This window comes from Chionomys nivalis, chromosome 6, assembly GCF_950005125.1.
Source record: "Chionomys nivalis chromosome 6, mChiNiv1.1, whole genome shotgun sequence".
NCBI classification, from domain to species: Eukaryota; Metazoa; Chordata; class Mammalia; order Rodentia; family Cricetidae; genus Chionomys; species Chionomys nivalis.
The window spans coordinates 84,727,359-84,741,465 of record NC_080091.1 but is presented as its reverse complement, the minus strand read 5'-3'; the positions used below and the strand labels follow the sequence as shown (position 1 = coordinate 84,741,465).

General features: G+C 34.4%; 1 protein-coding gene across 1 annotated transcript in view; it reads left to right on the top strand.

Annotated features, from left to right (window-relative positions):
• Positions 1 to 14,107, top strand: part of Uba6 (ubiquitin like modifier activating enzyme 6) — a 69,044-nt gene that overhangs the window by 31,255 nt on the left and 23,682 nt on the right. Inside the window, exons 16-26 of the mRNA XM_057771473.1 lie at positions 521 to 599; positions 1,702 to 1,782; positions 4,245 to 4,322; positions 5,567 to 5,748; positions 6,958 to 7,063; positions 8,975 to 9,064; positions 9,155 to 9,235; positions 9,926 to 10,054; positions 11,510 to 11,561; positions 11,651 to 11,714; positions 12,635 to 12,704. Of these exons, the coding sequence (XP_057627456.1) occupies positions 521 to 599; positions 1,702 to 1,782; positions 4,245 to 4,322; positions 5,567 to 5,748; positions 6,958 to 7,063; positions 8,975 to 9,064; positions 9,155 to 9,235; positions 9,926 to 10,054; positions 11,510 to 11,561; positions 11,651 to 11,714; positions 12,635 to 12,704 (1,012 nt within the window). The remainder of the gene's footprint in view (positions 1 to 520; positions 600 to 1,701; positions 1,783 to 4,244; positions 4,323 to 5,566; positions 5,749 to 6,957; positions 7,064 to 8,974; positions 9,065 to 9,154; positions 9,236 to 9,925; positions 10,055 to 11,509; positions 11,562 to 11,650; positions 11,715 to 12,634; positions 12,705 to 14,107) is intronic.

The following is a 14,107-nucleotide window of genomic DNA, read 5'->3' as shown; positions in this document are numbered from 1 at the left end:
TGGATCCCCTATTATAAATTAAAGTCATCTTTACTTAAGTCATTTCGATATTGGTAGGGTCTTTTCTCTTTCAAAGAAGGTAGCTCTTCTCATGAATTAAGGAAAAAATTTTATGTAAAACGGATTAATTAAAATATAGTTACATCAACTCCCTCCTCCTTGTCCTCTCTCTGACCCTGTCACTACACCTCATTACCTCTCAAATTAATGGCCTCTTTTTTCTAATTTGCTTTATATATATGCATAAATATATAAACACATTCTGCTAAGTGCAGTTAAGTGTGGTTTGTGTGTGTTTGGGCTCAGGGTTGTCGGCTTTGTATCACCAATGAGGGGCTTCTCTTTGGCAGCGACCTTTTCCTCTTAGCGTCATTCATTTCCTCTGGATCTTTGTTAGACGTGAGAAGGGATGGAGGAAACTCTTAGCAGTATATTCTCCTTTAAAGCACAATACTAAATTGTTATTAAAATTAATAAATTGTATTTCTTGTGCCTGTTTTCTTGGTAAATGTTTCTCCAGAGGAGATAGATATGATGCCTTGCGAGCCTGCATTGGAGATACATTATGTCAGAAGCTTCACAATCTGAGTGTCTTCCTAGTAAGTATGAATAAGAATGGGAATAAGAAGTGTGTTCAGCTGCTGTTTACTGTCAACAACTGGCTCTAAATGAGTGACTCACAAGTCATATAACCCCCAGAGCTTAAGATACTGACTCTCTGGCCCTTTCCATAAAACATTAGCCAATTCATAATCCAAGGAATATGCATTTCAAAATAAAATCTGAATATAATAGCTTTCAACATTAAATGATTTTCTAGAAGTATTTTTAAAATGTGGGGGTTTTTTCCTCACTAAATTAAGAAATGAGCAAATGTGTTCTCTTCTTTTTATAAAAAAAAAAAAGATTTATTTATTTATTAAGTATACATTGTTCTGCATGCATGTATTGCCTGCAGGCCAGAAGAGGGCACCAGATCTCATTTTAGATGGTTGTAAACTACCATGAGGTTGCTGGAAATTGAACTCAGGACCTCTGGAAGAGCAGCCAGTGCTCTTTAACTGGTGAAACATCTCTCCAGCCTGTATTCTCTTTTTAAAATGTCTTAGAATAGTGTGAGAGAGATTTTTCTCAAGACCATAACTTTCTTGGCAAGTCTTAAAAATAAAACGATTTTAACAATCATTTCTATAAAGTAATATTTTAAAGATTAATAATTGCTGTTGAGATTTTGCATGTAGATGGAACTTCTTATAGTAATTCAGTTTCAAATATCTGTTTTACTTAAAATTCTTAGTAGAATTGTCTTAAACTTCACCTTTCAGATAAACTGACAAATATAAAAGTAAAAAACAATTTTCATAGAGTAATTCTGGGTTTGGATGGGTTTTGTTGTTTTGTTTCTGCCATTGTTTTTTATACTGTGTAAAAATGAATTCTGTGTTCAGTGTTTTCTGTTTAAAGGAAGTATTATAAATACATTCTCCTATTTTGTTTGTGCTTTTTTTTTCCTTTGAGACACTTACAAGGTCTTATGAAACCTGTACAAGTACAATCTATCACAAGTGAATCACAAATGGTCATTTTTTAAAATAGTTTTTCTTGTAATAGCATTTAAAAGAAAACTGACTGAAAATGTTCTCTGTTGAGTAGGCACTATAGTTTTATCGTCTGACATTTATACTCTACTCTCTTCAATAGGTAGGATGTGGTGCCATAGGCTGCGAAATGTTAAAAAATTTCGCCTTACTGGGTGTTGGTACAAGCAGAGAGGAAGGATTGGTAAGATACAAGACTTTTGAGAGTTACACGTTTGTATTTCTGATGTTGTGCTTTTCTGAACTGTCTTTGACAATTCCAGCCTGTGTTTCAAGTAGATCATTAAACTGAGAATTGGAAGATTTTAGTTATCTTCTGGTCACTTTAAATGACAAATTCTATGTTTCTCTGTTCTTTCTAAAATTCTCAGAAACTGAAAATGGACTATCTTTTCTTTTGTAGTCACCATCCAGATCAAAATTAAAAAGCAACGTTTATTGTCATAACTTTGCAAAATGAAAACCGTGTTATTATTTTGTTATACTGTTGTTAAATATTAAGAATATTTAAACATGAGAGATGACATTAGCAAGTTGCAGAGAGCTAATATAGTTTAAATGGTGAGTTTCAGACAGTGGGAATAGTAGATACTTTGGCATTTTACAGTTAAAATTCCTCAGACTGAGTTCATTGCAAAAAAATGGCATTTAAAATATTTTTTAGTAGTCGTTTTTTCTTTTAAGATAAAAAAATTACATTACTGATTTCATATATTATCTTGGTAACTATGAAGTTTGTATATTTAACTTGGTAAATAACAATGACACTACACAGGTAACTGAAAAGTAGATGATAATTCACATTTCGTCTTACTCTAGTTTTACAAGGAATTCGTTTTTATCATAGCTATAAGAGGTACATATTTATATTTTCCATGCTTAGCATTTCCTAAACTGTGCTCCATAAACCAAGAGTCTACTGGCTTAAAAGTCATTTTATAGAAAGAAAGAAAGAAAGAAAGAAAGAAAGAAAGAAAGAAAGAAAGAAAGAAAGAAAGAAAGAAAGAAAGAAAGAAAGTGGGAGGGAGGGAGGGAGGGAGGGAGGGAGGGAGGGAGGGAGGGGGAGGGGGGAGGGGAGGGGAGGGGAGGAAAAAAATCCCCTTACTATAAACTTGTGGGTCACCTGAATTTTTGTTTTGTTTTTTGTTTTTGTTTTTCGAGACAGGGTTTCTTTGTGTTAACAGTTCAGGATGGCTTTGAACTCACAAAGATCCACCTGCTTCTGCCTCCTGAGTGCTGGGATTAAAGGCGTGTGCCACCACTGCCTGGCCCACCTGAATGTTTAAATTGTATGAACAGTAACAGTGCTTTTAGTAGGTAAAGGTCTGGACGAGAGCTGTAGTGAAGAAATCTATTGACATCAGACAGCAAAATAAAGTGTGTAATGTCAGCAGGCCACTGTCACTCTGAACACAGACTTTCTTTAACAAAACTGTAAGTGTTCACAGGCAGTCTAGATGGAAAGAGAAATCCCCAGGTACCTAGACTCAAGGGAGAAATGAAACCTTGAGTTAAACACCAAATACATTTTTTCTTGTTCTCTTTGATGTCTAAAACTTCAAGTAGAAAGAGAAATCACTCACATGGTCTTAGACCATGTTCCATAACCATATATGGATCCAATGTTATATTGGGTAAAATTTCAAGCAGAGATGTTATTATAGAAAATTTAGGGCCGTTGAACTCTCCAGTCTTTTAAACAGGTGTAACATTCAGTCATAGCTGTCCCTATAAACCCAGAGCACATAGACTCTGCATAGCAAACAGTATCCATTGATGATTTACACTTTAAAAAATGAAACCCTGGCCTGGTGAGATGGCTCGTGAAGTAAAGATGCTGTCACCAAGCCTGTCAACCTGGTTTTAATCCCAAGGACCCACATAGTAGAAGGAGAGAACTGACTCCCACAAGTTATCCTTTGGCCTCTGCATATACACCCTGGCATATACATACCCATACAACATGAACATACACGTACACAGACTCACTTCACATGTGTGCCCTAGTGTGGCTTGTGTATGTGTGCTCACACACACATAAATAAATAAATAAATAATGTGTAAATTTTTTTTTTAAAGCCATCACAAAGAAAAATCTACATTAAAAAAAATCTTTAAAAATGATACGGAAAGTAGGAACACAAAACAAAAAGGAACATTGACAATTTTCCAAAATAGATTCTGTACACTCAGTAGATTTAATAATAGTGAAGTCGACAGTGTGCAGGAAGGGTTTCTAGAAGAGACATCTGAGTAACAAGCAGGCAAAACAGTAATGGAGATTAGTTTTATAATGAAAGGGAAAAAATGCCTGTCAGCCTACATTTCTGTGTTTAATTATCTTTCAGAAAGGGCAGAGTAAAAGATATGTGACAGCTAGTTGACTCTGCTCTGAGAATGCAAGTAGCCACAGACATAAAAATTAATTTAAAAAATACTCAATGGCCTTATAGTTTATAGATTTAGCCTTAGTTGGACTATGCTCATTGACTAAATATTAATTGGTAATCTATAATAGCATATTATTGGCAACTTCAGAATTTTACTTTTGTAATGACTTTTACTAGAAAAAATAATTTGAGGGTACTGTTCCAGTCATAGTGAGAAATGCAAAGCAGATTTATTTGTTTTGTTCTCTGATATAAGGTTACAGTTACAGATCCTGATTTGATAGAAAAATCCAACCTAAACAGACAGTTCCTGTTTCGTCCTCATCACATACAGGTTTGTTAATGTTTCTTCTCATAAGTAAATAATGGTTGTCCTTTGTTAGACTCCTAAGAGAAAGAACGACATGTCCTTTGGGAAGAACAAAATGAAGAAAATAAAAATTTACCTTTCATGTATAATAAAGTTGGCTTTTGCATTGATTTTTAGATGTTAGTATTTGAGTGGAAAACATGTGTAGTACTTTTGTAGTCGCCAGGCTGTTTCCGTAAACAGGCCCTCTAATTTCAGGCTCGAAAGCACAGATTTTAACTCTACTTCTTGTTTCTTTTTGTTACAAAACAGGTAAGTTTTAAGAGTTAGAATTTTAAATTGCTGTGCTATTTTTATTTAACATCCCTTTTTTTGTAAAAAGACTACTAGTTTTTTCAAAGATTAAAATGTTTAAATCAGGAAAAGAGACAGGCAGTGCTTGGTAGCTCATTACTTTAATCAGTACGCTCAAGGGCGTTGAGTTCCAAGCCAGCCCGGTCTACATAGTGAGGCTAGTCAGTTACTTGATGAAACCCTGTATCAAATAAACAGTATAGAAAAGAAAGAAATGCATTAATCAAAAACATATTTTCCCTTGTGTTGTCAACTCATTGTCAGTCTTACTTAGGAAATGAAGTTTAGGCGTGCTCTGAACAGATGTGACCACACCAGTATCATGGTTAGCCTGATGTCCTCTTACGCATATAAAAACAAAGGACATGGCAATAGAGCCTCTTGTGAATTAAAATGTCGATTAAAACAATTCATTTTGTGCATTGTCTCTAGGTGAACAATGAAGACCTCTATATTAATTTCCTGAGTTCTAAGAGCTTCTGACATTGTACAGTAAAAAATAAAAGATGTTAGCTTCATAGAGCCAGAAGAGACAAAAAGACCATTATTATTAGATCAGATGCCCAAATTCAAAAGCTGCTCTAAAGGAATGTAGATTCAGAGCCTGTATTCAAAATGGACCTTCATGCCCCCTGAAATAACACAATGATTCAGTGATGGCTAATAAAACTGTAATTTTTAAAATATTGTTTTTAAGACTTAAATAGCAGTTTTTGAGTATTTTTAAACTCTAAAATACTATGCTAAACAATGAAGGTTGTTTAGATTGTTACCGTGTAAATTATTTGAGCTAGTTTCATTGCCTTGCTGTCACCTCATATATATTCCAAATGATTAGTATATGTAAATTCAGTCATAGTTCATCTTTTCTGTTTAACATTTATTCCTTCTGTTTTTATTTGTTACTTGTTTAGAAACCTAAAAGCTATACTGCTGCTGAAGCAACTCTGAAAATAAATCCTCAATTAAAAATAGATGCACACCTGAACAAAGTTTGTCCTGCCACTGAGATTATATACAGTGATGAATTTTACACTAAGCAAGATATCATTATTACAGCACTAGATAATGTGGAAGCCAGGAGATATGTAGACAGGTATGTTCTTGAGATTCAAGTGCATAAAGAACTACTTTCCATTTTTAGTTTTGTTTTTCACCCTCACTTTTTGGAAAATTACCAAATTTTCTGGTTCTTTTTTATATCACTCTAATAGTACTACTCAAATTCAAGCATGCTGATGGTTTCCTAGTGTATCTAGAAGAATTCAGTATTGGTAAAACAACCTAAATGTTCTTCATAGAATACCTACCACCTGGCCATTGCTCCCATGTTTAATGTGCCCAGTCTTCCCTGGCTCTCCTTATTCTGGCTGTCTATGCCTTCTGTAGGGTCTTGGAAGGCCTTTTTACCTTAGGAACTAAATTGTTTTTTGGCATGAGGAATTTGTATTTCTCTTCCTCCAGAATTCTTCCCCCCAAATGTACCTGCCTGTTCTTTCCTTTAAGCTATTCCCTTATCTTTCAGTTTTAGTCTAAATATCTTTCTTAAAGCAGATGTTATCTGCTTTCTTAATACTTTTTCATTGTGGTACTTACTTTTTATTTTTACATATGTGTTTACTTAATGTTTGTTTCTTCACTAAATCTTTCATGCAGAGACCATTTCTTTTCCACCACTATATCTTCAGTGCCAGTCATCTGATTTCATTCAGTGTGATTTATAAAGTCAGTTGTTGAATGAATCATTATTTGACTACAATGTTAGGATACTAGAGCATTCGTCAAGGCTTACCAGTTGAGAAATGAGAAAAGGTGAATCTTGAGCAGAAGAAAGAAGAAGTAGGGGGGAAATTGCATTTGTTTTTGGGTGTTTATGTGTTAGAGGGACCATATACAAAAAAAATTTAAGGAAAACATGACTAATGAAAGCATTTAGCTAATCTTGTTTGGAATAAAGACAGAGAAAATACAATGAGGTAGAATGTAGAGTCTGAAAATAAATAATAAATAGAAAGTAAGTGAAGATAGAATAACATAGTTAATAATTAAGGTGGAAATAGACGTTTAAAAGTTCCAGAATTTAGTAAGTAGAAAGAATCAAAAATTACTAGGCTGAACAGCAAGTTTTATATGTGTAATAGAGCTAGGAAGTAGAACTGTTACGTGGGCCATGTTCTGTTTCCTACAAGAGAGCGTTCAGAAGTTATCAACATGTGGAATATTAAATAAACAGCAGGAGCTACCCTCTCTTTACTATTTATTGCTCACTTTCGTCTTTGTTTTTGCATATTTTGTCTCCAAACAGCCGTTGCTTAGCAAATCTCCGGCCTCTCCTAGATTCTGGAACAATGGGCACAAAGGGACACACTGAAATTATTGTACCTCAATTGACTGAATCCTATAATAGTCACGTAAGACAGTATATTCAATAAATGTCTGTCTTTTTATGTCATAGTTTTGTCCTCATTGAGGAACCAATAAATTTGACTCTGCTTTATTAATCTTGGTTTTAGCTCTGACAGTCAGGTTATATGTGCATCTTCATTTTTAAATCTGTTGAACCCAAGTTTTAAGGGTACAAGGGGACTCCTGTGTGAAGGTCAGAGTTTAATGTCAGGTATCGTTCTCTATTGTACTCTTATTTTTTCAGACAAGGCCTCTCACTTAGCTCAGGAAGCCTAGATTTGTCTCAGATGACTAGTGAGCAAGTGCCAAGGATTCCCCATTGCTACCAGCTCCTTCCATCCCCTCAAGCTCCCCCTCCCCAGTCTTTGCCTCTCAATACTGGGTTACAGGCACATACCTCCACACCCATTTTTTCATGGGTGCTCAATAACAAAGTAGGTCCTCAGGCTCACACAGCCAGCCTTCTGTGAACTGATCTGTCTGGTCCCTAAATCCAATTGTTAGAAATCATCACAAGTATTTGACCTTTCTGTAATAATCTTTTCACTATCTCTCAGAACTTCTAAGTTTTCTAACAACCCTAGAGTTTAAAAAGCTTTTAGAAGCAATTTAACTTTTGTATTGATAATAGAACTGTCACCAAAGACTTAGTGATCTTTTGGTGTTAGTGTATAAGATACAGGCTGGCATGTAAAGAAATGAAGAATACAAGTATAATAGCTATGTATTCGTTTCTAATGTTTATCCTTATTAAGAATTTCTGCATTATTAGAAATACTTGTGAAAGCTGGTAATTTTCCCAGAATCTACCTGGAAAATTCAGATTTCTTCAGTGGTGAAACCAAGCTGTATGTATGTATATGTCTATGTATTTTAGGTAATGGAAAAATGTAGCAGTTTTAACCCCCATAAATGATTTTACAATATTGCTCAAGTTGAGACTCTGGGTCTAGGAAATAATTGTAGGCTTTGTAAATTTTAAAATGGACAATTCAGGTTAAAAAAATTCAAGGTATATGGGGTTTTTTTTGTTTTTTTTTTTTTTGTTTTTTTGTTTTTTTGGTTTTTCAAGACAGGGTTTCTCTTTGGCTTTGGAGCCTGTCCTGGAACTAGCTCTGTAGACCAGGCTGGTCTCGAACTCACAGAGATCCGCCTGCCTCTGCCTCCCGAGTGCTGGGATTAAAGGCGTGCGCCACCATCGCCCGGCTCGGTATATGGTTTTTATAAGTATCAATGTCCCTTGATTTAAGGAATATGTTTGAGTTAGTAAATTTTTTTAATTCTTAGGGTTCACTGTTTTCCCATTTTCTTTCATGAAGTACATTGGTACATGTAATGATGATAATACAATAGATTAAACATGTTTAATCTATTGTATTAAACAAAAGGGAAATGATGATATGTAAAATCCCATGGGAAGATTTTCACAGTGGGGAATTCTTTAATTCTGCTACTTCTGCTAAAATTTCTCTAATTTTTTTAAATTTAAAATCATTGTAAAACACAATACAATATTATTTATAGTATCACTCTTTGAATTATAAAAAGTTAGTGGTAGTTTATATATCAGCAAATTAAAATAGATATTTCTAAGTAAAAAGACATAATTGAGTCATTTTTGGCTGAGTAGGCTGTACACAAAGCGTCTAATAGACAAGGAGATCTTTAGTGGTGCTTTTTCTAGTGAGACACCTTAATCATTCCCCATTTATTTAATACCCATTTCCTCTAGGAAAACACCAAGCTTGATTCTCAAATGTTTTTCTTCATGTAGAGACCTGGAGTATGCAGAGAACTTATATATTAAGGATTCTTGAATCACTTTCCAAAGTAGGAAGTAATGTTGTAAAATTTTACATGTCACACCACACAAGTACCCAGCAATAAATAATAATGGGATTTTTATTTTTCAATAGCGGGACCCCCCAGAAGAGGAAATACCATTTTGTACTCTGAAGTCCTTTCCAGCTGCTATTGAACATACTATCCAGTGGGCAAGAGACAAGGTAAAAGTTCTTAATAAACTTGTCCTCTCTGAATAAGAAAAGGCAATATTATAACTTCTACATATACTTGTAACTTTTTTTCCTTTACAGTTTGAAAGTTCCTTTTCCCACAAGCCTTCATTGTTTAACAAATTTTGGCAAGCCTATCCTTCTGCAGAAGAAGTCTTACAGGTAAAGGTCAATGCCTTTTACTACAGACCTATATTTTGTCATTATAAGAAAACCTTCCTACAGAAATAAGAGTGGTCAAAAAGTTCATCACAGTGAAGTGTCACCGGGAGTCTTGGAATTGTGTCACTGATAGCCTTTGTTAGTTTGATGGAACTGTTGGACCTTCAAACAGTGGTTTCTGTTGTTCAACCTAATGAGAGTGTTACTATTGATAGGGCAACAGATAATCAAAGGGTTGGTAAACTCTGTGGGAACAAAGTTCAGGTTAATTCAAGTAAAAATATCCATGACTGGACACTAATCTTATTGTTCTCATAATAAGGTGCTGCCTTGCATTTTTTTATCATATACAATTTAAAAGGTCCAGTTTGTACTAACTACTATTCCTAGGACTCCATATACTAAAGACCTCTTGGGTACTTAGTATCTTACACATAGGAAAACATGAAGGTGTGTTGTGAATTAAGAAACACCAAATCTGAAATTTCATTTGCTGTCTGCTCCTATTCTACTCATAATGGAAAAATGAAAGAATGAGAGATGTGGAATTGAGGCAAAAAAAAGTGGGGGGGGGGGTAAAATTAAAATACTAAACCTGTGACTCCATCTTTGGGCTTGACTCATACTTTTGGAATGTGCTTATGCTTGTAATTGGAAAGTGTTTTATTTTCTATTTTCCTCTTCTTCTAGAAATTGCAAAATGGACAGAGTTTAGAAGGTTGTTTTCAAGCTATTAAGCTACTTAGCAGAAGACCTAGAAATTGGTCCCAGTGTGTAGAATTAGCAAGACTGAAGTTTGAAAAGTATTTTAACCATAAGGTAGGTATACATTCTGAGACACTAAGCAAAGATCTGTTCTTTGCTTATTTATTATTCACATCCCTGACTTAAAGTATCTGTTGTTTTCTTTAACCATGCCTTTCACAAATAAATAGTAAGTTAGCTGAGAGTAAAGACTAGGCTAGGACCAGTTTCTCTTTGGATGTTACTAATTAAAGTGTTTACTTTTCACTTACTGGCTTGATTGTCAGCTGTACATCGAACTGACGCTCAGTACAAAAATGGGTTTTGGATAGGTAATGGGAATCCATTAATTCCCTTTCTAAAGAAGTTTGTTCAGAATAGAAACAATGGACTGATAAATCAGATGGAGATTTTATTCGAATTTTACATTTTCCAATCGTAACTCATAAACATATCTTATGTGTTTTGTCTAAAACGATTAAGCATACATTGCACAGTGTAGTGGTAGGCGTTTAATAAGCTAATCCATATAAAGCATTTAGGGTAGGCCAAGTATTCAGTAACACTACCTATTGTTCTTGTTTGCAGTCACATAGCTAACAGACTGTGTCCTCTACTTTTTAATCCCTTCCTTAGGTCTTTACTTATGCGTTCATCTTTTAAACACAGTCTTGAAGTACACACTTGTCTTTTCCCTTCCTACATGGTGTGCTTTTTAGAGAAATGTACTCACATCTCAGCAGGAAATAGACTTCCTGTTCCACCTGATTTTATCATGGTTTCTTTTGTTTTCTTTTGTTTCTCTTTACTCTTTTTAGCTTATATCTTTTGTGACTGTGTTTTTGTTTGGTTGGGGTTTTATTTTTAATATGACATTTTAAATTATTTGTTTTGTTGAAAGTTGGGGTGTGCTCATGTGGAGGTTAAAAGGCAAATTACAGGGGTCATTTCCATCCACGATGTGGGTCCTAGGGACCAAAGTCAGCTACTGTGATTGGCATTAAGTAGCTTTGCCTGCTGAGCACCATCCCTGTTTTGATTGATTTTTATTATTGTTGTTGTTATTGTTATTGCTGTTGAAAAAATGAATCATGTAAATGAGAGTATAATGTCCACAGTAATCATTATTTATCTTTCACCTAGATTTAAGTATTATTAATTTACAGATCTATATTACATTCTTACCCTCTTCCATTCACATTTATGGTGTTTTGAAATGCTGAATGCCATTTGTTTATATTCTAAAGATTAGCTCTTAGAAAAAAGCAAAATTATGAGGAAGATATACCATTTGTACAAAATGAGTGAAGCAGTCAGTATTCATGTTTGTTCTAAGAAAGCTCTAATGACAGGACAGGAGAAAACATAAAAACTTTTGTGCCTGGCTACGAGACCTCACTGTCTTTTAAAGTTTGTCTTGTTTGATTTATGAAGACTGAGAAAATATGAACAAAGCATTTTTTTTTTAATTTCAGGGTTTTTTCTTCAGATAGCAACAAATAAGAGGATTTTTTATTACTTTTTTTTCAGGCTCTACAACTTCTTCACTGTTTTCCTCTTGACACACGATTAAAAGATGGCAGTGAGTATAAGTATTGAGAAGAAATCATAATGTACCGTACTAGATATGATCAGTATTCATTGAAAACAATATTTCATTTTTTTAATCAGGTTTATTTTGGCAGTCACCAAAAAGGCCACCTTCTCCAATAAAATTTGATTTAAACGAAACTTTGTAAGTATATGTGTATATTTTCACTGTAAATATCTTAGCTATATACTGCAAGGTCTTTCCCAAAGTTAGTGAGTCATTCTAGTCAACAGAGCCAGCCACATCCTTCCTACACACTACTTGTTTATGTGGTGAATAGCTACTGTTAGTAATACCTACTCCATTAGAAACTAAGTCACCCCTACTTTTGCCCATAAGAAAATAAAATGATAATAAATGTTCTTACACTAAATAAAGGTATGATGCTTTACTTAAGGTGGAAAATACAGTTAATACTAGCTGCCTAAATTAATACAGGTATTATATGTATGGATATTATTATATGTTTATATGTATGGAGGTCTGTATGTGCACTGCTTTGAGATTGGCGCTTAATATGTGTATATTCTTACCAGACACTTAACTTACCTTCAGTAATCTTCCTTTCTACAAATAGCACTTTGCTTAATTTCCTAGCAATTGCTTGTTACAGAATTCAAGTTACATTATCATAATTTGCCTTTCCAATATGACATACCCATTTTTGTTTTTAAGTAAATTATTTTGCTTGTTTCAAGCCTAATGTATTCTCATTCATACCTGATAAATATTTTCTAATGGATTAAAAGGACTTTTCTTCAAGTATTCCAAATAGTTCTGCCTTTTTTTTTCACTTCTTTCTTCACAGTATTGCTAGTGAATACTTGAATATTATGAGTTTTTGATAAGCATTTTTGTATCAAGAGAAAATTTGGTATTTTATTCTGTGTTTTACTCTAGGTAGAATTTCATTGTTTTAAACGTTAAAAGGTGTAAAAATTAATTATGAAACAAATTCTTTAAATGTAATTCTTAAGACTTAATACAAAGATTGTATTTACTCTGACTTAAATATCTTCTTTAAAATTGCCATTCAAACTGCTTTTTTATTTTCATTTCAAAAGGCATCTCAGTTTTCTTCAGAATGCTGCAAAACTATATGCTACAGTATATTGCATTCCATTTTCAGAAAAGGTGAGATCCTCTCCAGTGCATAGCAAGTGATCAAAACCTGTGTCAAATTGGTTGGTGGTGTCGAAATGTGTTTTTAGGTCGTAAGAATCATTCTTTCTTTTGTTGGTTTGTTTTGAGACATGACCTCACACAGGTAGCACAAATTCTAATTGATCTTCATAAATAAAACCTAGAGTCAGATATTAGGGGGAGAAAGCGGAAGGATCAGAGAAGCAATGCACCTCTACCAGTGCTCAGACTGAAGGGGTGATCCTCAGACTGCACTGTTCCACCAAACCTCGGACTGCGCTGAGCTGTTGTCTTCTGCCTTATATTCCTCTCTCTGCCCAGCCATACTATCCTGTCTCCACCTCCCTACTTCTGGGATTAAAGACATAGGATCTCCTTTGTGTGAGCTTTGTTTCTTTTTTAGACAGATTCAATCTCGGGTACCTCTGAGTGGTCTTGAACTAACAGGACCCCTGCCTCTATCTCCCTGGGATTAGAGGTGTGTGTCACCACTCCCTGGCCTCTGGTGGCTTAGCTCTGCACTCTGATCTTCAGGCAAGCTTTATTTGTTAAAACATAAACAAAATATCACTGCAACTGTGTAGCTGGGACTTGCCAGGCGCTTGTCTTTCTGCTTTCACTTCATGAGTACTCTTATTACAGGCATGCGTAACCCGCCCAACTAGAGTCATTCTTTTGGATTGCAAAGGAAAAGCACATTTTATTTTGCTGTGTTACTGTCCATTCTAATTTGTAAAAGCTATCTACTTATTACAGTACTGGTAAATAGAAAATATTAATTTTTCTCTATGAATTTAAATGTTGAAATAATATTTGTGAAAAACAGTCGTTAAGTAATAAAACTGTTTATGACCTGCTTACCTATTTCTGTTATCCTAGTTACTCTGAATTAGAAACCCTGAGACATTTCATAGCAATTTAAAAATACTTTGTAGAGGTACTCTTTTTTTTTTTCTCCTGTTTTTCCCTTTTAATGTTAACTTTTATACTTTTCCAGAAATCTAGTGTTGTCTTATTTTGATTTTTGTACCTTAGAATCATACTCATTCTGTTAGACATCGTCTTTTTTGCGTCACATCCAGCATGTTTGATACAGTTTTGAGAGACAGCGCATGTGCATAGGTTAGCTTTCTCTTTAAATGCATTTGGAGTTAAATAAACTCTGCCTTCAAGTAAACTGATTAGAGGGGAAAAAAAAGTTTTAGTTTTTTGTCATTGTCATGTCTGAAATAGGGTTTTACTTAGTAGATGTACAGACTCTCCGAGACAAGCTTCAAATTTGTGATTCTTCACTTAGCCTTTGAGCTGTTGGAATTACAGTCATGTGCTACCAACTCTGTATCTGTATTTAACATGAATGTGCTTATTCTAGATGACTCCTGATAGAAAGTTCA